At 41.0% G+C, this 23,512-nt stretch overlaps 3 protein-coding genes across 10 annotated transcripts in view; 1 reads left to right on the top strand and 2 right to left on the bottom strand.

Moving 5' to 3' along the window:
• Positions 1–2,422: 2,422 nt before the first annotated feature.
• On the bottom strand, positions 2,423–6,130 carry ntpcr (nucleoside-triphosphatase, cancer-related). The gene is made up of 5 exons (XM_068327546.1): positions 6,041–6,130; positions 4,525–4,687; positions 4,341–4,443; positions 3,646–3,849; positions 2,423–3,112 (listed from the first exon to the last, which is right to left on the bottom strand). The coding sequence occupies exons 1-5, from the start codon at positions 6,072–6,074 to the stop codon at positions 3,035–3,037; spliced, it is 582 nt and encodes a 193-aa protein (XP_068183647.1). The 5' UTR covers positions 6,075–6,130; the 3' UTR covers positions 2,423–3,034.
• Positions 6,131–6,629: 499 nt separating this feature from the next.
• map10 (microtubule associated protein 10) lies at positions 6,630–9,334 on the bottom strand. Its single transcript, XM_068327797.1, has one exon. It carries the CDS (start codon positions 9,257–9,259, stop codon positions 6,791–6,793), a length of 2,469 nt encoding a protein of 822 aa, XP_068183898.1. The 5' UTR covers positions 9,260–9,334; the 3' UTR covers positions 6,630–6,790.
• A 608-nt stretch (positions 9,335–9,942) lies between these two features.
• sipa1l2 (signal induced proliferation associated 1 like 2) overlaps positions 9,943–23,512 on the top strand; it is a 119,589-nt gene continuing 106,019 nt past the window's right edge. For all 8 annotated transcript variants that reach the window (XR_011037251.1, XM_068326544.1, XM_068326537.1 and 5 more), the window contains exon 1: positions 9,943–10,083. The gene's annotated coding sequence lies outside the window, so the exon portion shown is untranslated. The remainder of the gene's footprint in view (positions 10,084–23,512) is intronic.

Here is a 23,512-nt window from a genome sequence, read left to right as displayed (position 1 = left end):
GCTTTTAAACCAAAATAAGTTAAGATGTCTGTGGTTTTGGAAGATAATAAATGATGTGAGGCGTGTGTTGAAATGAGACTTTTCCTTTTTTTTTTCTTTTTCATTTTTGTGTTTGGAGCTTTGAACCAGTTTCAGGAGGTGGGCTTCTGGAGGGATGTGCTTGTGGCTTTGAAACCCAACACTGTCTGCCTCCAGCAACCCCAGGGAGCCATAAAAGTGATGTAATGGGTCGAGTGGTTTAGAAATCATTGGTGGTGGGCAAGCAGGATCAAATGGCTTCATTTCCGTAGCCTTCAGGCCCCATTTGACATTAACTGCCCACCTGTCAATATCAGCAGACCTTAGTTATGCCCATTAGCACAGCAATGGAAATTAAAGATCAATTATAGGTTTCTGGGATTATATCTCAATTTACAATGCCTTTGGGGCAGGCACACTATAGTGAGAGCATATAGTAGTACATTGACCTGATTTACGGGGCATTGCTGAGACTTAACAATGAGCAGACTACACCGACAAATCAAATGCGCTGAGAAGCCTGAGATCCAAATTTTTCAATAACTCACGCAGTCACCTTGGGAAATAAACAGCGAATTTGAAGTCCGACTTTGGGAGCACTGGAGCAGTGCTTTGTGTATTTCCCACTTTGTCTTTGAACGCTATGTCAGATTTTCATCTGCTGTGTTTGGCATTTTGGCCGAGAGCTTCTCTGACAATATGTCATAATACGTCTGCCCTCTGCAGCTGTCATTGTGCCTCCTGGGCTGGTATCACAAAGAGCAATAACTGGAGAGAGATGTCCTCATCTAAGCCCCAACTCCACCACTATCCACCCCCTCCCCACTCGCCACCATTCAGCACTCTTTTGTCCCAGATTGTTGGTAAGCGCCTTGCTTTTCTGCAAGGGTGGATAAAGGGTACGTGGTGCCACATGGACATCTGTCCTGCAGATATGGTGCGAATGCTTCTTAGCGGTATGGATATTAATTCATTTCATACTCGATAAAGCTATTCTGTATGGCTCTTCACACAGCACTCAACCTGCTGAGGGCGCATCCATACATTAAGCTCCCTACAGTGTAGTCAAATGGTCGCACAATGGTTACAAATGAATGCCGTTTATAATGTGAAGGAGCCGGAATAATGCTAATATCTCCATACAATGTTATAAAATACAGATATTAACATTTTCTTGCATGTGAAACATTTCTCTTCTGCAAAAACCCCCCCAAAAAATGACTATTTGAGGTGATGTGGAGCAATTACTACACAATATTGGTAATCAATTGTCATTGTTCAGACACATGCACCTTCCTATACCCCTATTGATTTCAAGTATCCCTACACCAACGGTATTTATCCATCATTGTTTGAAGTTTTTATTATAGTGTTTATCAATGACCTTATTTAACCCTTTATATGTTTCTGTAGCTTTTTACCTCTCAACCCCTAATTGATTTTAGTTTTATTGTCGCCTTTATCTGGATAACTAATATATATATATATATATATATATATATATATATATATATATATACACGCACATCTCCAGAATGTCACCATTGTGATGCTGCCTTTGAATTTGATTCAGTGGCTGTCTGCTAGCTGATCCAGAGGTTCTTCAGCTCTGGACACAAAACAGACGCTAACACAGCAGCGCGTCTGATGCTGATCACAGTCGGCAGCTCCGACTGCAGCCAGCCAGACAGGTTACATAAGTTATCAAGATTTTTAAAAAAAGTTTTCTATTCATTTTCACTTTGAAATAACCTGAAAATACTTAATTATTGAAACAGATAACTTTTCCACAGAACTGCCAATTCTGAAGCTCACAGTCAGTGAAAATCCACTCAGCGGGTTTTTGCATTGAACTATGGGACAAATTTGTATATGTTGAATGTTTTTTGAGTTGCTTTTGCTCTCCATCTCACAGATTCCTTATACCCGTATATTTAATCATGCAACCTCTTTTGAAATAATTTGCACCCATTTGTTGACGGCTCCACGTTACTCTTGTATCAGGGTTGACAACACGTCTCTTCCTGCAGCTGTAAACCTCTCCTGAGTCTCTTTGGAGATGCAAAATGGGAATAAATCCATCATATATGGACTCAGATGCCTAAAATTATGATATCTTACTATGTATCCTTTTATATAATGTGACTGTACACACACACACACGTGCACAGACACACACACAAACAACAAATACATACAGAGAGCAAGGGAGACAAATTCCATTATCTCCGAAGATGAAGCATTAAGTCCCTGAAAACAAAGTAAATCACATTCATTTTGCTCTGGTGAATATGAAAATGAAATTGCAACAAAGAAATCAGTCTGAAAACACATGCAACCCCCCTGCAGATGAACAATTTCCAATCTCATAAGATATGAATGGCAGTGAAAAACAGTCATGCTGTAAGAGACAAAAAACATTTATTTTTCAATTATTGTCTTCATTCAGGAAGATGAATAAACCATGAGGGGATTGGACATAGATGCACCGTTAAATATTGATTGGTTTTCAATGGCACATCCTCAGGTTGTTGAGATGAACACAATAGAGGCTCACATAGCAAAAAACTAAATGAATAAACAGGTTCAACGCTCTGTTTGATCCTTCTTAACACTTGTGAGCACACCGATGCTTTACGGTAATAAAAGAGAGACGCCTGTTGGAGTACCTACAGAACAAAACATCAAACACGGCTGTTTGAAGGAGTCTAGGTTTGCAAGACATTTACACTAACTCAACTATTCCACCACTGTGTTCCATCTCACAAATCAATTATTCAGCATGCAATCCATTTTAAAGCTGGAAAAAAAATGTACATAAATACATGCATGTGACACAGTAACTCCTCCAGCAACAAAGACCTGTGTGGCCTTCAGATTCAGTCTCAACTCTGCCACAGAATCTACCTGGATCCACTTATCAGTCTTGTGCTGTTTGTGTATATGACACAAATAAAATATTTGTGAATGCAAAACAGAAGGATTGTGATCCTCTTTGTGGCTCTCAATCTTCAGATCAGTTTGTTGGTTTCTGGCAGGTTTTCAGCGCTGATAAAATTTCCTGTAGGATTGTATTCCTGTTTTCCTTTGACACCTGAGTGGGGAATGAAATGAAAAAAAAAATCCACTAGAACAATAATGTAAACAAGCTATAATTGGACATGCAATCCATTTTATCCTCCAGATGAGCATAAACAAGCTACACCTCAGACAATAAAAGCCTCCACTTCAGGGTTATTGCTCACACGTAAGCGCCTCATCTCTGACCTACTGTCTCAAACGTAAAATGACAAATCTTATTTCTATTACCCAAAAATATTTATGCTGCTTCGGATCCGTGTTTGATACCCGGATGCAGAAACTACTTTGCATGACAATACCCATGAGTTCTCTGCGATAAATAATTTTGACATTTGAGACCACCCTTTGTTGTTGAATCAGTCACGCATGATTTAGAGTTAATCCTGCTATAGCAGAGGGATAATGCAGGGCACTGCGGTAGCGAGCCAGCCGACTCACAGATGAAATTAAGCAACGGGTAAATACTGTTCTACAGCTAACGTGGGAATTAAATGCTCCTAAATTGACCTAAATATAAATTTTTTCCCACAGGGTGTGAGCACTCACAGTGAAGACTTTGACGTCGCTCCTGCTCCGCACCTCTTCCACCAGACCCAGTGGTTTTCCCTTAGGGACAGGGATGGTTCCCAGGATGGTGCAGATGGAGCTGTCCAAATTCTTTTTCACTGATCTGATGAACGACTGGCTAAAGAGCTCCATTTTACCAATCTCGTCTATGACAAACACCTTCCTGCTGTCCTCTGACCCTGCCTGGAGGAGATGGATGGTTAGCATGAAGCTAGCGCCGTCAACTCGTGCACAAATAAATGCTTGTTATTATTTATGACTATGGAAAACAGAAGGAAGCCAGTTTGTTTCACAGATATAACTCCCTGCTGAATAAATCCTATGACAGGGTTTACATGATAAATGCAGCGGCTCACTAGCAGTGATTACAGAGACGCTTTCAGTGAGATGAAAAGTGGACGTGCCACCAAAGCATACACAACTTCCTTCACAGCATTTTTGTAGGCGTTACTCCAGGCTCACTTTACGTGCTGGATTAATCATGGTCAGTGACAGCCAGACGGCACCATGAACACTAAAAATGTCACTATGGAATTTATGTGTTTGAAAGCTTCCAATTATTCCATCAGTTTTGGGAAATCAAAGCTTTGATGATTTGTTAAGTGATGAGAAGGGAAATGTTTTGCTTTCTGTGATCTATTGATGACTTTTAAAAGCACGCGCTGCTGTCTTACATGTCTGAAGAGGGGGAGCACCAGATTTTCAAATGAAGGTAAGTCGACCACATACTGCCCAACTGTGTATTCCTGTCTTCCAAGAGATGAAGCAGCAACACCTCTGGAAGTCAGAATAAGACCAGTGTTTTGTTACTAAAATTGTCACAGTAAGAGAGGATGCCATTTGGTTTGGATGGGTGACCTGATTCTGGACAGGTGGCCCCTCTCCCCCGTCAATGTGACGACATCAAAGCCGATTCTTCGGCCTCCTTCCCTGACCTCCTCTGTGTAAAACCCTTCCACTCCCACCCCAGATGACACCAAAGCTTCACAGGTCTTCTGAATCAGGGTGGTTTTCCCAACTCCTGGAATTGAAATAAGATTGTAAAGCAAAAACAAACATTTACAATGTTCTACATCACTTTAATGACAAGCAGCTCCAGCCTTTTGAGGTAACCTTGTAGCTGCAAATTCGAAGCATTTGCAGCCAACAGCTTTTGGAGGCATTTCTGAGGAATCACTTATTCTTCAAGAACAAAAGCCTCCCATTCTGGAAAAATCCTGGGTTTTATATGAGATTTATGTCAGGTAACTGTGAGCACCACATTACCTAGCTTTGGTTAGGATCACTGTCCTTGTGAAACATTCAATGACATCCAAACTTCAGCTGCTGTCCAGTGTCAGAAGAAGCAACACAGCACTAAAGCAGCACTGAACCCCTGCCATGTTGGACTGTAGGTAGCGTACTGTTTTCAGCATCATTTTCAACCTTCCTCCTCCTGACCTACCACTGATGCACAGGTCCTAATTTTACTTTTGTTTTATCAATCCGTAGAACACTATCACAAACTTCCTTGTCTCATTTACATCATTTTAGCTACTGGTGCTGACTTTTCTTGTACTTTTTATCGTCAATGGAAAGGATTGTGTTATTAAGACATGTAGTAATAGTATAGTTGCAGAGGAAGAACAAAGTCTATGAAGGCTGCCAGTGTTTTAACAGTGTGATTTTCCAGGATATCTCTTATGAGGATGATATTCAGGGGGTTGAATCATGTTGAAACTGAAGCATTTTGTGCTCAGAAACATTTGTTTAGCAAGTGGAACTGTTGTGGAACTTGTTTAATTTGGTTGCTGCCTGCAGCTGTTTAATAGTAGATTGGCCGACACACTTAACCCTAGGCTGTCTGACGGCACTTTGACATTTCTCCCATATACGTCAAACTAATAATAGTAATAATAATACCAAGCTAAGTTTTATTTTCCACATCCTTCGGCAGTTACAACTGGATGAGAGGTGAAACTTCTCCAAACCACAAATAGAAGTCGGAGCTGGTTCGGTTTCAACCATGAAGGATTACATTCAAAAACAATCATTGACTGATAAAGATTAAATACATGTCAAATACTATTTAAAACGATCCTATCTTGAATCCTTGAAACACCACATTTACCTGGTGTCCATTAAAAGTTACTTTCAACAACCAAAAACAGCTAAAACATGCTAGATGTCTGTGCAGGTTCTCAGTCATCCAGGTAATGATTATCCAAAAGCTGTTAGAGTCGAACAGCTTTTGGCTAAAACATGCTAACTTTCACGAGAACAGACGTTATCGATCACTGACTGGGACTGAAACGTAAAACAGCTGATTGATCAGTGTGGGTTTGAAGCCACTTCGACTCCAACGACTTCGGACACGCTGGGTCCAGTGTATTACCTGGAGGTCCCGTCAGAAAGACGTGTTTGAACATTTCCTCTCTGAACTCAGTACGCTGCTCCGCGGCTTGTCCGTCAACACCCAGTTGACGCATGCGCAAAAGGTTTATTTACGTCTGAACCTCTCAACTACTGCACATCGTTAATGCAGCTAATTATTTTTTTAAATGCTTCTTGTTATTCACTAAGAAAAAGACAAAAATAACACAAAACGCATAAGAGCTCATTCTGATCTTAAAATATTTTACAGACTCAGTAGTGCCATTAAACTGCTCAACATAAACCTACAACAGAATTACCATATTTGAGCCACTATACATAACATTTCCACCACTGTTATTTGTTGCTGAGTTTTCTCTGAAAGCCACACCTAAAACAACAGTCACACAACACACCAAATCAGTTTAACATGAGTAAAACATTCTGTTTTACTGCTCAAATACATTACCTGGGTGCAAATATAAAGTCTAAAGTATCTATCTATCTATCTATCTATCTATCTATCTATCTAATAATTTATGTAAATGTCCAGTTGGCACAAATTCACTGACATATCACAAATGAACACATTCCAACAAAACAATTGTCTTTATTCAAAACACTGTCTGACATCATCACTGTTAGGAGAACTTCAGACTATAAACATATTTGCCTGTTTTGTAGAGGACATTACGACTTCTGATGTGCTTTACTTCACACATATCATCTTAAAGACAAATGGATGGATTGAACTCTACCTACAGTATTTTCTTTATATAGTGTAACCAGGTGTTTTTGGGGCTACCATTTTAGAGATATGCTGATATTCCTTTTTGAAATCGAGCAGTCCATGCTCATTGTCCAGTTCTTCTATCTCTTGTGGTTCAAATGAGCACATCAGTTTTTCTGAATATCTTTGTCCTGAGCCGCTGCTCTTAGTCGACTCACTGTTTTGACCTTGTGATGACGGTAAACTGTCAGCAACAAAGATCCTTCCCATTCCTCTTGTGTCTGATTGTTTCCTGGAGTGTGTGGCTTGTGAGAAAGCTGATCTATTGCTGTCAACGTCATTGGAGGATGAACTCAGGGTAGAGGCATCAGTCGGAGTTTGGATGATGTACGTACTCCCCAGGGCAGGCCACAAGGAGGATTCGAATGGTTGGGGGAGGACTGGTCTATTCTCCAAAATGTCAGAGTCAGAATTGAAGTCTGGGTGCAGAGGAGACTTAGGGGTCTGTGATATGGAGAGCTTGGGGCTACTGGCAGGGTCTGGAGAGACGCCATCGCTGGAGTCCAAACTGTCAAAGTCATCCGTGTAGTCTTCCTTCTCGTCTACTTCACCGGAATCTGATGAGGAAGATTTTGGGTTGTTGCATATGCTGATTCCTGAAGACAGAATTTTTTCTCTCAACCCGTCAGACTGAGGTTCTGACTGATTTGATGCTCTGCGATGTTCACTCTGGTCTTCATGTTTGTCTACACCGTCAACATCTATACTTGAAACATGAGTAACTTTACAGTCTCTCTCAGACAAGGAACAACAATCAGACGTTTTCAAAGGGTTTCTAGTTTCTTTACCATGAACTTTCTCATTCAGGTTTTCTCGTTGTAGAGTAACCGTTTCCTGCAGTGTCAAGTCCACTGTGACACTTTGTGTCATTTTCTCAATATTTTCAATGCTGTGATTTAATCCTAATTTTCTTTTGTTGGACATTTTTTTATTTGTCATTTCCTTTCCTTTGACCATATTTGTCTGTGTCTTATCTTGTATTAATTTAATGCATTCACGCTGTTTGGCTCCACGAGATGAAAGTAGTTTTAGTCTTAGATTGAATGTTTTAGTTGTGCCATACACAAGCTTCTTCCTGTGGGATGTGCTCTTCATCAAAGCCTCATCTTGTTTGTCTGTGTTCTTTACAGATGAAGGTCTGAATACTGGTGTTGAACACTTTCTGTGGGGGTGCATATGCTTTAAATGTGGGTGAGACACATGGCTTTTTTGTGTCTTTTCTGCTGTGTTCCTGAGCCCAAGCAAGGGCTCTGGGGATGCAGGCCTGTAAATCCAAGACAGATTAGGATGAACAGATAAAGGCTGCTGCGGATTCTGCCCACTTAAATGGGACAACTCTGCAAGAAGAGCATTCAGCAGTGGCAACCGTTGTAAAGCTACACCAAAGACATTTGGAGTCACTCCACTTGTTTGTTGTTTTTTTGTTACATCCTGTTTAACACTCTGGCTCATAAAGGAAGAATTTACACATCCAATGTTCATTTCAGACGTCTCTTCCTCAGAGTCATCTAACATAAATGGCTCAGAGTCTGGATTTAGTGACTTCCAACCCCATTCTTCCTTTTTAGAATTCTCTTCAGAAGAATTCTTGTAGAAGAGATGAGGTGGACAAAATACTGTAAAATCCTCTTCAAAACTGTTTTCAGTTTGGGATGTCTGAAGGATTCGAATTCTTGGTTTGTGTTCTGGCTTCATGGCTCCACAAACATCACTGTCTGGTTTATTGTCCGGAGTCAGGTTACTGTCATTTGATGTGCTGTCTGGGTTGTTTCTTCTAACATCGGACTTGTTAAGAATGACTGACAAGCCATTTTCACATTCCAGATGTAAAAGTTCTGCAGATTCATTCTTCTCTAGACCTCTTTCTTGTGCTTGTGCGTGTTGTTCACCATGAAGTCTGGTACTTTTACTGTCTGTGATCAGGGGCAGAACAACAGCTCCCAAACTTAACAGTTTGTAACTTAGGGAAATCGATCCTATTCTCTCCCCCATGACATTAGACAACACAGTAAATCCCCTAATGCCATGTGATGAAGGAGTAGCAGTACCATGTTCTGTCACATCCTGCCTGATTCTGTCCATGACGTCACCGAGCGGGATGAGTGACGTCCCAACCAGTTTAGGGATCTCCTCCTTCACATCCAGCAGCATGACGTACAGAGGGATGCTAAGCAGCTGGGAATGCAGTGACCTCAGGTTCATTTTGAAAAAACAACACTTGCCCCTGTTAAAGACATGTTCTCCTGTTTGGCATGCTCCACGGTTGCCGCGCTTCGTGACGTCACTGCTCCGCTGAGGCTGGTAAATGAGCAGCGTCGGAAAATCCAGCAGTCGAACCGCCAGAGCTAGCTCGTCGGAAACTTTACTTTCTTCTTCGATTCTGACGAATTCCACCATGAGCTCAAAGGAGAACAGAGTCTCGATGTTATCGTTGTTTTTATGTCCAGACATCTTAAGAGACGTTAAAAACAACAGTAAAATACAGAGGAATCCCCATTAGCTAATCCCTATTACCCCAGCGGTTAGCTTCTGTTGGCGCTGTGGAAACAACATTGTCGCATGCTGTTTGCGTCACACGCTCATGGAGGATACATGGGAAATGACGTTTTATGGGTCTTTATGGCATTACACCGATTTAAACAAGAATGAGAACGATAGAATTGGTGACGTTTTCATATATTTGAACAAATGTGACACTGCTATTAAACTGAACACGCGTGATGTTTCAGTCGGCTCAGACATTTAAAGAATGAAAATAATCGGAATCCCTTAATCCTTTTAAAATAGATGCGAGGAAGGAACAACTGCATACAAACTTTAAGACAACAATTACAAGCGCAGCGCAAAAAGTGTGACGATGTTTGTTTTTTATTGGTGTAAGGCCTAAGTGAATTTTTTCCTGTAGTTCACTAGATGGTGCCACTGTAGGGCTAACTGAGCGTGTAGATTAAAATAAACTTGTGATGAATGACAGAAAGGGCGCTCTGTTTAGATTACACGTCTGTATTTTGTAGTATTTGTTAGCTTCCATAATAAATCAACAAAGGTTGTGATCGATGCTCTTGGAGCGTGTGTGAGCTACCAGAAGGTCAGGCGTCGGTGGGCGGAGCCTGTTACCCAGTGTTGTCGTCACAGAGGTAGGTGCTGCATGGTGTGAGCGACTTCAGTGAGAGGTAGAGGCAGAGAGAGATGTGACGCGGACCGCCGTGTCCTCCGCTGGTTTTAGTCTCTAAGGATAACTGACAACACGGGTAGGACTCCGCTCTCATTTGAAGGTAATTCCTAAACGTCTTTTTCTCCCTCCGACAAGACAGACAGAATAGAAAGTAGGGCGACGTCGGAAAGTCAGGAGCGCTTCACACTGAGAGTAGCGAAAGGCGTCGAAACTCATTATCATATCGGTCGTGATAGTGAGCACAAAGAATAAAGTTAATTTTGGCCACTTCACGTTTAGGAGAAAGAGCAGGAATGTTAGAAGTGTTTGTAATGTTTCAGCGGTAGTCTGTAGAGCCCATACTTGTGTCTATTCAAGTGATTGGTGTGAGCTGCGGTGCTTTTGACTGGACTCACAGTTGTTGTGGAGAAATGTTAACTGAGTGGAATTTCTTTGTTTATTCGCCGCTACAGTCCAAATTCAATGCATATAAGGTGAATATTAAAATTCTATGCATATTCCTGTAGGATAACCATTTTATACCACATATATGTTTAAAGTACATTTCTGTTAATTGTCTTGCACGTTGACGTCATGTTTTTGGTGGTGGTGATGCGTGTGCGCTCGTGCAAGGTGGGGGTAATTGGACAGGATTTGGACAAGAATATTATTGAACTGGATGGAGTTCCCCATATTAGCGGTAGGGGGCAATAAAAGCACCGTCGTCCAACTGGTTATGACTAATAATGCCCTTATGTCGGCTGTAGAAGACACTCAATTTTTATTGGAATCCAGATCGATTTGCACGTTTCTAAAATTTTGTGTAGATATTAGTCAAATAAAATTACAGGGTCTACAGTTCTTTTCCTTATTGTCTGCTTATCCAAGCAGCAGTGGAAGCTTGGCAGTTTGTCCAGACAAAGGACTATTTCTCTTAATATGTGACTCCCCATTAATAACATGTGATGGTCTGCTTGTACTCGGTATATTCAATCTTCTTCTATTATTGTCAGCTCATGTGGTCTTTTCAGCCATCAATGTACTGTACACCCCAATGGTGCAAGGGTAAAGAAGTGAAAAACTGTTTTCCTTTCAGCATCACATCCTTTGCTGTCTTCCTACAGGAAGTTTAGACTCCACAACTCCCCAGTAAAGAGAAATAAATAAATAAACCCATTTATTTGACACAGACACAACAACTGGGTGCTCGTGAGTGTAAATGTTGTTTTCCATTGTTTAATTTTCACTGCTACTTGCTTTACAGCTCCCATGTGAGCAGATCGAGCCAAAAGACCTGGAGCGTCAGAATCAATAAGACACCACTATTCTCCACAGCACTTTATATCTGGCAAAGATTAGTTTGCTTCGTAGGCACATGAGTGTTTTGTGATGGCTCCAGTATGTTGATGAGTTGACCTATACGTATTTTCCTTAAATATAGAAAATGCTGGATAAACTTCAGCTGACATAGCTCTGATCATCCTGGAGGCAAAATTGAAACAGACTATTTAAACATCTGTAGTGATGTGTGAATAATTTGCTGTTACTGTGTGCAAATGCAAATGCAAAAAAAAAACTTCAATCATTTCTTGATTGTTTCTGTTATCACACAAAGATTTCTGTCAGTAGATGTGATTTCCAGTTGAATTCATGCCTTTCAGGATGTTTCACTTGATACATAACTTCTATAATCTTTAATGTGTCATTTGTTTCTTATTTTGTTGAATTTCCTCTTAGAAATTCAGAGTTTGTGTTTCATTACAGAAGAGGATGAATTGATCTTTTTCCAAATAGATTGAAGATATGATTGTCCTTAAAAAATAAAAAAACCGAGTAGCACTTAAAATCATAAATGTGATCTAACAAAGGTAAAGGTCAAATATTAACCATATCTGCTTTTTATATCACATGTAATTGGGATGAAGTAAACACTTGTTGAGTATTTTAGCATAAAGTTATTAGATTTTGTTGCAATAAAAACCCAAAAATGCAACGGGTCCACCAGACCCATGAACACTGGTTAAATAATAAAAAATACGAACACCACACAAGGGTTAATATAGATGAAAATGAGGCTGCCTGGGTACCCAGTTTTCGAAGGAGACCTATTCAACCACCCTCAATAATGATAGTTCCAGGGAAAGTCATTCAGTCATGGTGTCAATAGAGATCTGTTGCATTCTGCCATCAATAGGGCACAAAGAGGGCCCTGGAGAAGAAATATGTTCTCATCTGTTTCTAACAAAACTTTCTGCATTACTAACTAGACAATGGGTAATTGAGCTGGATAGATATGTCTTTCAAAATAAAGTTATGTGCACAATGTGTGCTCAGCTCAACAATATGGCACCTGTCAAGATTAGCAGAGGAACGGCTTCCTGTGACATGCCTGTGGGCCATATTCAGTTGCTATTTTTTGCACAGCGTTTAGGATGTCTTCTGGCCTAGTGGGATTGGTGACGCCCCACTAGAGTTACGGCTGTTACGTTGCGCTTGTGAAGAAGAAATTGCCTGTAAAGATATTACCATGACACACAGTGTTTGGGGGGCTTTTTGGGGTTTTTGGAAATTACTTAACAGCAGTAGCTGATTTAAGGATTCTTGTTGCACCACTCCCCCAGAGCTCCAGATAACACCTTCTGTTTTCTCGTCTTGTTTACCTCATTTCCCAGGCTGCTTTGCTACTGGATAACTGACAAGTCATTATTTGGTGAGCAGTTGTGGGAAAAGACCACATTTATTTGGTGATGCATTTTGCTTTATTGTAGCATAGCATAAACCATGTTGTGCCCTCCTCTACCCCGGATCCCACAATTAATATGTGTGACTAGAATCAGTAAACCTGGTCTTTTGTGCGCCGGCTGACCGGCTGGATGACCAACAAGGAGTCACAGTAGGCTCCCATCCAAATCCTGTTGCTTCAAATCCAACCAGCCAACAGACAGCGGATCACATGCTGCCTGCTTCTCTTGTGAAAGCCAGATTTTCTCTCAGTCTTTTTGACAGCCTTTGTTTTGATAGCAGTCTGGATTTTTGGAAGGATTTAAGCCCCTCGTCGTCTTCATCAGGGAAAGCACAGATGCTGTCACTGGGTGGATGTTTTTTTTATGAATCGCTCCCATGCCCCACACTCTTTGTGATGGATGTGGATGGTTTACTGAGCAATGTCCAGAAAGGGTAAAGACCAAAGACTGGCACTTTCTATACTAAAATATTGCTACCACATGATCTTGTGACTTCAGCTGCTCCAAGGTCAGCATGTTGGATTGTCTAGGGTCATTTAATATTTTTGTCTGCACGACACTAATTAGTGTAACAGCATTGGGACGGTATGTTTTAGCAGCTTGCTCAGGTGCTGACATATGCAAAAAGATACCAGAAGGACTTCACAGCACAATATTTACTCTTTATGGATTTGCACAAATAAGACGCTATGGCTGGTGGTGTGATTCTGGAGGACTTTGTGTGGATCTGGGCCATAATGTGGCACTCGGCATGTTTATTTACTTGCTTCCAGTAGATATATGTTAATCCAATGGTACTGATGTGGATAAGCCCTAAAACAGATGTAGGTTAGAAGCTGATGGATGTTACGTTGGTCAGATGTAATGCTTGCAATCTAACGACACATTACCAGAGGATTTCTGCATTGTAGCCTTGTGGTTTTTCAGAACCTGGTTTTTCTCCGAAGTACTTGCGAATGCTATTGGTTAATGCCAATCTTGCATGCTGTATGTATTGTGGTCTTTAATCCCTCCCCCTCTTGCCACTCATCCAGTGGCTTTCTGTCATGCCAGATACTTCCAAGTGAAAAAGCATTGTCATGGCTGGAGGGGAAGCTGCTGGATGGAGCAGATGGTGTAGTGACAGAAATCAAATGCTGATAACACCATTGCTGGTGAGGACCCCCTCAACCTCTGGTGACAAACAGCCGAGCTGCTGAAAGACGGAGGAGAAGCTGGGACGAGGGGTCAAAGGGCAGAACAAAGGTTGGATTCCTTCGATGACTGACTCTGTCATTGATGTGGGATTATGCAGCGAGACTGGTTCAGAAACAGATTAGCCACCTGACAAATGCAGCTGCAGCCCTGGGTGATGTGCACTACGCTTTGCTCTGTGCTTATCACAGCTGTCTTGAAGTCCGTTTGTTGCTGTACCGATGGTGAATGTGCAATGACGCATTGCATTATACCTACACATCAGATATTGCTAAGCGTTGGGTTTGTCTGTCTGTTAAAGTGCTTTGAAATGTCTGCTGATGTGATCAAGCGTTACACAAATAAAGGTTGATTGATTGATTGACTGTCTCACTGGTCATAACAACAAATTCATATGACCAGCTTAAACCGTCATGAGTCTTTTTAACGATGAGCTTTTGCGCTTTTTCTGGATTAAATGCCAGGCGGGGTCAGCAGACACATGACTTTAAATCCATGGCGGTGGCTTATAGATGTAACTGTAAGTTATTTTTACATCTGAAAGATAATTGTTTTTCCTCCGCTTAATATCTTTGATCTTCAGACATAAATGTGGGCCATAGTTTAAGAAGGAGGATGCTCATTGTCACACTGACCAACGATTAAAAAATAAGTGAGATTACTTGCTATTACTCCATGTCCTTGATGTTCCAAGTTCGGGTTGGGTTGTGACGGGACAAGTTAGCACCACCCTCTTGATTTGCGTTGTTAGCCTCTACCTCATGTAAATGGCTGAAAGCTCTTTTGAATCGAAGGAAGTCACTTTTAAAGCTTTACTTGCGACTGGTATGAAACCACTATAGCTTTTACTATGACACATATCACAGCATCAGGGTTTGTTTCACCGAGTCATTCAACAGTGTCACTCAGTTGCATAAAAAAAAAACACAGTTGCATTAATTTTGGACGTGCAGCAGTCAGTTATGTAGGAAAATGTGCCTTGCTGAGATGAATAACGTCTGCACCTCCTGTTCCCTTTGGGACTCATTAGTGTCCATATCAGGAATGTTGGGGAAAAGGCCACTGAATGTTGCTGACCCTCCTTACAATGTTTTGTCTACATGTCTGTCACTGGGCCACAATGGAGAGAATGAGAGCCGGCCAGTCATTAACCCGATTGCCACTGACTCCAAGGACCAGTTGTGACACGTGGGGTTAACCCGGCCTATTTTCCCCTCAGCGGGTCCAGACAATCAGGACAGCTGACCTCTGTGGTCGCATCCAGCCTCCAATGGGGGATAAGAAGGGATTTGGTTAGTGCCGATGTGCATACCTCCTTTCTACTGTAGCGAAAGAGGAAGGGTTTGAATAGGCAGACATAGTGTGATGCAGTCCAGGCCGAATGCCATTACTGCCTCTGTCAAGAGGCCAGCTCGATAAAAGTGTCAGGAAACAAACCTAATGAAAAATATCACCTCTGCCAGTCATATGTCAGTAAGATATAAACAAAAATCAATGGGCACTTCATATAAAGCTCATATATGTGCCTAGGCTGAACAATCCTACCCATCTGTGGAAACATCACCTGCTAGGCAGAGGTTATAAATGGTACATTGAGTTTGATGGATGGATTTAATGCAAACTTAATCAGTTCATTTATTTTTTTTCCTTTAATAGTGATATCGTAGAATTATATATTTCACATTGTATATTAATTCATTATTGTCTATTTCCAAGCAGGGCTTTGAAACAGAATTTTTTGCCAATCGGTTCATTCCGAACAGAGACGGAATTATAAAGTTTCCGGTTTTGCATTCCATAAACTCTCATTCTTGAACCGGTTACAACAAAAAAATAAAGTTCCTGAACCCGTTAATAAAGTACCTTGTTAATATGAATATGTAGGTGCCCTATTTGGGCACCATAAGACGTGCTTAAAAGCCTTAAAATTTCTCAAAAATCAACGCTGTGCCTTTTATCGTTAAGCGTTTTATGTGTACACTGAGTTCCAAAATCTGTAAAAATGGTTTTGTGTGACTTTAGTCAGCGATCCGCCAGCTCGGCCATTGTCCGCCGACATAGGACGTATTACGTCACTACGTACGCCGGCAGCGATAGACCAATTAGAGAACAGGACGTGAGGCTACGTCCAGCACACCTCCGGTAGGTACTTGTATACCGTATATGACGGTACTGTACCGCAGGTATGCTGTTAACCACATTTGTTTGGCTAAAGACCCACGACAATGGCGTCAGCGAAGAGACGCTTATGATGCAACATGTAAACTCCAGGCTATCAGTTCTGCTGTTGTTCCGGTTCACGTAAAGGTGGCTTTTTTCACGCTTTGCCTTCTCTCTTGGTCTGTGACTCCATGCACGCCCATACCACCACTTCTGTAAAAAACCACGTCAAGAGGCTGAATTCGGAGCTTGCCATCATCTTGGGAGGATTAACGAAAGAACTCCAACCGCTGGACATCGGTGTAAACAGCCTTTAAAGTTAAGCTGCGTGCGTCGTGGAGTGATGGATGAGACGGTGAACACACGTTTACCAGGACTGGGAGGCAGTGGCGAGCGAGTTACACCGCGAGTTACACCCCCACAATATGTGCGTGGATTGCGGATGCCTGGACTAACGTATCAGCTTCGACTTTTGACCGATGTTTCGCAAAAGCCGGCATCATTACCGGACAGCCACCTGTAAACCAGACGGTCAGCGATAGTGACATTGCCGAGCTATTCAATGCAGACCGAAGATGAGGACTTCGAAGGATTTAGCACAGATTTATCAAAAACTAAAGAAATAAAAACATCTTTAAAAAATAATGTCAGTGTATTTTTTGAAATTTAAATACGTAGTACAACACAGTTCAACCACAGTCACCTTTTTTCTTCCGTTAGCAAGCATGCACCGAACAATAATGTGCGCCGTGTGTCTGGTTAAAGTACAGAAATAAACTCCGTTATTTACACTGCGCCTCTTTGTACATTGAGCCAAATGGTGCACAAAATACGGTAACTTAAGGACTTTTAAATTGGCAACTAAAGCAATTACTTTATATACTATAATTATAGATATGCCCCTACCCTACAGTAAATAGTACCACAGCACTACACCTCTGCTTTATGCAACTTATATCACTGTAGTTAAGGCTTATGCCTCCTACTTAGACACTACATGAAATAAGACAAGAATAACTTCCGCCATGTCATTTATTGCTGAACAACAGATCTTCATTGTGCTTCTCCCATAGCTCAATATTGCTACAAAGCACTGGCAGTAAGGGAACACACTGCTCTGAAAATGACTGCAGCCAATGAGTTAATGTCTAAATCACACATTTTAAAGATTGACATACTGCAGTGTTTACCTGTTATGATTAAATTGTGACTGGGAGACTTTCCTTTGCTGCTTAGAGCCGCTACTTCTCTCTGCTCTCATCCCGCGTCCAGTGAATGACAGGAAGTGAAACGTGAGGGTCAAATATTTTTTTCAAGAATGAAAATTATTTTCTGTTCCGATTCTGTCCCGCAACATTAAAAAATATAAAGTGCTAGGTTTTGTTCCTGCCAAAATACCAAAAGATTCCAGTTTTCGTTTTCGCTCCATGAACCGGTTCAAAGTCCTGCTTCCAATGTGTAAAAAAATGTAGGCCAGTGCTGCACATAACCCCTGAACATCTGCGCCTTTGACTGCCAAATTGACCCTGGGAAAACCAAAGAGCAAATAGCCAACTGATGAGTTGTGTTGAAGCATAAAAGTACGCTGAAAAAATTTCTGATAGAGGTTGATTGTAATTAACAAGTCAAATGGAGCAGAGCTGGGACAGATGTGACATTAAGTGCTCAGCTGTGTGTGTGTGTGTGTGTGTGTGTGTGTGTGTGAGTGTGTGAGTGCGTGAGTGTGTGCGTGTGAGAGAGTGAGTGAGTCATCGAGGTATTGCTGCTGGAGCTGATATCCTTCACTTACCCTCAGCAGAGCATAGCAGTATCATTGAGGAACAGGTTTTATCAAAATTCAATTTAACCCAAATGACCATCAGGATTGCTTCAATAGACATCACACTGAATACTGTAATGCAATTTCCTAAAGCGTTTACTGAGATCTGAAGAATCTGGGGCTATCAGAACAAAATAATTGAATTACACCAGTCTCAACTGTTTGACAGAGGCAGCTTTGTGTTGTTGTGAGATTTGCCGTCCGTTTTGTGTACAGATAATCTGCTTCCTTGGTATGAGCCAGAAAAAACGTTCTCCTGTTTCTGTTCTGTGTTGCCTCTCTTCATGTTGCCAGCCCTCTCCTATGAGACCGTCTAGAAAGTCAAGTCATATTCTGTGGCTTTGTTTTATAAAGTGCTGATGAGACATATGGGTTGTTATTCTGGTTTGTGCTTCCTCTGATCAATTGATCAGATCATAATGCTTTGGATAACTGAATATATGTCATTTATACTGGGAATCTCGGAACTGTAACACGAGGCAAATCACAGCTTTCACCTCAATTAATGAACATGTTTTTTTCAGCAAAAGAACCTCAGATTTTATATGTTGGTAATTTAAAATCTTACCTTACTGGAAAATTTCACTTTTTAGTGAGCACTTTAAGGAACGGAACTTATTAAGTGATGGCAACAAAAAGAAACCTTCACACATCTTAACCTTTGAGACTGTTTGTTATTTAGGAGGGGGGAGGGGTGGTGCGTGGGGATTGGGGGGGGGACTTCAGATACATTTGTAACCACTGAGGGGGATTGATGCTCTTTATTCTCTCCGAGCAGTGAGGTAGGCAACTTTATGCAGGTGTGTTTTGTATTTATTTTAAGGTAAAATTGTCGTCTCACTTGGCTGTAAAAAATACAACCTTTTAAAAATACATGAATGAATAAAGTAATTGTAAAAGCTAACATAAGACAAATATGCGACATCGAGCATCATTCACAGAAAACCTTCTGCGTCCAATCTGACCTCAGGTCAGATCTTGGTCCTGCACTTCAGCTAGTGTTTATGTAATAGCAAAACAAAACGTGGATCATCAGAAAGAGCAGAAACATGGGGCCATCTTAAACAAGATACACAGAACATTACAGGACATGTACTGTATGTATTTAAAAGGTGGAATAGTGACTATTAATAAGCATTCTTTGGCCCCGTTGCAAAGAGAAATTCCAGGCCTGTTGTATGTCTCCACTTTCTTTGATGGCTTCAAGTTTAGATTTTTTTGAATGGTGGTGCGGTTCTGTTACCAATTTAACCAACAGTAGCACAATTACATTTGTAAATTTGTCTGATTGGATTATTCATTCATTTATCAGCAACTTCAAGTGGCAACAATAAAATAGAGGTTTTACAACTCTTCTATTCAGGCTTTACAAGTTTTGGAAATAAAATGATTTTTTTTCACTCTTCTTTAAATATAAACATTTAGTCTTTTATAGTTCAGACTGTACTTATGAATTATGCACACCATTAAAACAGGACATGACTGTTTAGCCTTTGTGTCCACTTATGGAAGCTCAGAAATGCCTGTACATGACGTCGGCTTTGGGCTATTCTTATACCTTGCTGTGAGTGAAGACATGGTAGTGTGACTATTTTAAGACGGTACTCGAACCATTGGTGTTCATGGGAGACTCTTTTTAACAGAGATGAGCAGAAGACGAGTGCAGAGTTGAGTTGAACCGGTTTTTCCTTCTACTTTGCTGCAGCAGAGGCACGCTGTGTTCAAGGAGTACTGCCCTGGGCAAGCAGAGCTAATCTTGTTTTTTCTTCTTAGATCTTTGCCATATCATTTAGACCAGAGGTCACCAAATGGCGGACCGCGGTCCGGATCCGGACCGTGTGATGGTTCTGTCCAAACCCGTGTCCACTCCATGATAAATTCACGAGAGTAGATTTTCTTTGTGCATTTTTTCTGACGGTTGTGGCTACAGACGGCGGGTGCTGCTCCTCCAGTTAATACGGTAGTAGCGCCACTCAATTCAGCCAATCAGATTGTTTCTTTACTCTGTCTGTCAGCGCACCTGGAAGTGAGACAAAACTTACTGGTAAACATTGAGTACTATTTTGTATGACTGTATCTTCACATAGTGAATGCAAGTTTTCAATTGTTGGGAGGTGTAAAACCATGCTCGTCACGGTCCAGGGGGGCCCCCGGGGAAGGAAATTTTTTAGAGAATGGGGTTGTTTACTTGCATTCTGAGGGCGAAATCTTCTGTTCAGTTTACCTACAAAAATACAGTACAGTCAACAGTTCAAGCTTAACCATCTTTATTTCTATCCTATTTTATGCAGGTATAAATGTGAGATTCAACAATTGAAAACTTGCATTCACTATGTGAAGATAGTCATACAAAATATTACTCAATGTTTACTTGTAAGTTTTACTTGGACTAGAAGGCATTTTAACTTTGACTTAGACAACATCATTGGTATGCCAGTTTAGTTTTTTTAGTTTTTTTTATTCGATAATATGATTTTTCATTTCAATTTAAAAAGGCATGAAAAATAGCAAGCGAGGTGAATACACATTTACATGCATCGCTGGTTATGTCTGCCGGTCATAGAGATCAAAAGTCTAAGACTACAAAAAAGTATTGATAATATCTTTCATTTACCTTCTGAATGATCTGTCACCACTCCTACGCCCTCTCAATATTCACCACACTCATTCACTCATTTTTTTTCAATCAATCGTCCTCGCCTTGTCGTACACCAATTCGTGGGTTTAGCTTGTAAAAAAAGAGTCCTTTTTTTTTAGTGCTGTCAGGCGATTAAAAAAAAATCTAATTAATTACAGGATTTGTAATTAATTAATCTAATTAATCACATTTTAATCTCTACCTGCTAAAGGGCCCCAAATAAAGAATTTAAATTCTAGGACGTTACAAATTGTAGTGCATGACTAATCAATAGAATGCACCAGGAAAAGAAGATTTGAAATCCACATTTTTATTGGTTAAGTGTGCTTTATACATGAAATTCAAAAGAAAAAAGGCCAAGCACATCAGCAAACCAATTAGGCAAGGTGCAGTTAAATAAAATAAATAAAATTCAGAAATAAAATAAGGCTGTGTCTCAAATAGGCACATAAGCAGACTCTCAATCAAAATGAATACTAAAGCTGACTCACTACAGCAATTCAAAATGAATAGTATAACGTGCTTCTAAATAAGGCAACTAAATAGCAAGATGCCAACAGGCGTTTCCTTTAAAAGGGTAAGCTAACGTTCAACTCTGTGTCCTTGACATGTTTTGCATTTAAATGATACGTTAGGCTGGAGCTGCTTCGGTGATTTGAAAAGGTACAAATAATAATAATAATAACAATAATAATAATAATAATGGATTACATTTATATAGCGCTTTTCTGGACACTCAAAGACGCTTTACATCGGATACATTATTCATTCACTCGTCATTCATACTTGGTGATGGTAAGCTACGTGTGCAGCCACAGCTGCCCTGTGGCAGACTGACGGAGGCGTCTACAGCGCAGATTGGCAGCGCAGAATCACTGCGTTTTTGTTAATAGTCCCATCTTTGTTCTTTTTATAAATAAACTTTCCGCCCAAAGGTCAGAGTGGGCTTTCCTCGCTGTCCTGTGTCGCGTCCATCTCTGTTGTCAGTCACTCTGCTTTTGACTAGTGGCGCAGGTAGGAAGTGATGTGCCGCTGCAGCCTACGGGTCACTCAATGGGCCAAATTTAAAATGCTTGCGCATTGACTTGCCAATCGCGATTAATTGCTTTAATTTTTATTCCGCATTAATTTGCAGCGTAATTAATTAATCTAATTAACGCGTTAAAGTTATATCCTTAGTTTTTTTTTTAATGGGCGAGTGCATATTTAATGATCGGGAGTGTTCGGGTCACTTCGGCTATTTCCGTTGGCATGCGGAAATAGCAGCATGCTGGGCTTGCGCTAGCCATTCGCCACTTCGCCATAGGCGAAATAAATTCCAGATTGGCTACAAGGTTTTTAGACTGTGTAGCCACAGTGGCGTTTTTATTTTTAGGGAAAAAAGGCTAAAACTTTTTCATTCGCTAGCGGCGCTTGCCATTTCCACTAGCGAGCGCGCTCGCTATTTCCGTTAGGCTATTTCCACTAGCGAGCAGCGCTAGCACCGCTACTTCCGCTAGCGAGCGCCGCTACTGCCCTTAGCGAGCGGCGCTAGCGCCGCTACTTCCACTAGCGCCGCTATTTCCGCATGCCGACGGAAATAGCCGAAGTGATCCGCACTCTCCCGATCATTGAATATGCACTCGGGTCATGACCTCCTTTCTTCCAATCAAAACAAAAATATTGTTTATTTACAAGCTGAACCCGTGAATTGGTGTAAGACAAGGCGAGGACGATCGATCAAAATAATCCAGTGTTTTATAGTAGAGTTTGTGTTAAAGTCCTCATTAATAAACAAATGGTGAATGCTGAGAGGGGGGGAGGAGTGGTGACAGACCGATCAGAAGGTAAATGAAAGATATTATCAATACTTGTTTGTAGTCTTAGACTTTTGTTCCCTATGACCGGCAGGAATAACCAGCGATGCATGTAAATGTGTATTCACCTCACTTGCTATTTTTCATGCCTTTTTAAATTAAAATGAAAAATCATGTTATTGAATTAAAAAACCCCAAAAAAAACTATGGCATACCAATGGTGTTGTCTAAGTCAAAGTTGAAATGCCTTCTAGTCCAAGTAAAACTTACAAGTAACCATGGAGTAATATTATGTATGACTATCTTCACGTAGTGAATGCAAGTTTTCAATTGTTGAATCTCACATTTATACCTGCATAAAGTACGACAGAAATAAAGATAGTTCAGCTTGAATTGTTGACTTTATTGTATTTTTGTAGGTAAATTAAACAGAAGATTTTGCCCTCAGAATGCAGGAAAACAACCCCGTTTTCTAAAAAATTTCCCAGGGGAGGCCCCCCGACCCCCCACGTCCCCCCGCGACGAACATTGGTCGTCCGCCCGTGTGCCACTGTCTCGGACACAGAGTGGGGCTTTTTGTGGCTTGCTCAATTCTTTTACACTGAGCCACAGTGGCTTAGTCGTAGTAGCTCCTAGTGCAACCCAGGCATGCTATTGTTTTCTTATGTTATCGCTCGTGGATCTTCGCGAGTCCAAAAAAGTTGTAAGTTTTAGACATTTTTTCCTAAAAATAAGAACACCACTGTGGCTACACAAGCTAAAAAACTTGTAGTCATATGGAATTTACTTCGCCTATGGCGAAGTGGCGAATGGCTAGCGCAAGCCCAGATAGTGGATAGTAAGCTAGCGGGCGCAGCACAGATGGACGTTGAGTGCAGTTTCCGACCCCAAAACATGGAAGAAAAAAAGAAAGAAATCTTATTACTTTCACACTGAATGGGAGGAGGAGTTATTTTTTACAACTGTGAAAGAAACTCATTTGCGGGGCGAGTGTGGTGACGTCAGAGCTGCACAGTGTGGAGAGACACTTTGCTAAGTGTCATGAAAGCTACCATACTAACTACCCACTGGGAAGCGCACTAGAGGCAGAAAAGGCCCGCAAGCTAAAGGCAGCTTTGGGTAAGCAACAGTCTTTTTTCACGAAGCTGGTGAAAAAATCCCCGAATGCAACTGAAGCTTCGTTTAGACCTTCACATTTT

Source organism: Antennarius striatus, chromosome 11 (assembly GCF_040054535.1).
Source record: "Antennarius striatus isolate MH-2024 chromosome 11, ASM4005453v1, whole genome shotgun sequence".
In the NCBI taxonomy this organism is placed as follows: domain Eukaryota; kingdom Metazoa; phylum Chordata; class Actinopteri; order Lophiiformes; family Antennariidae; genus Antennarius; species Antennarius striatus.
This window is presented reverse-complemented; position numbering and strand designations above follow the sequence as displayed.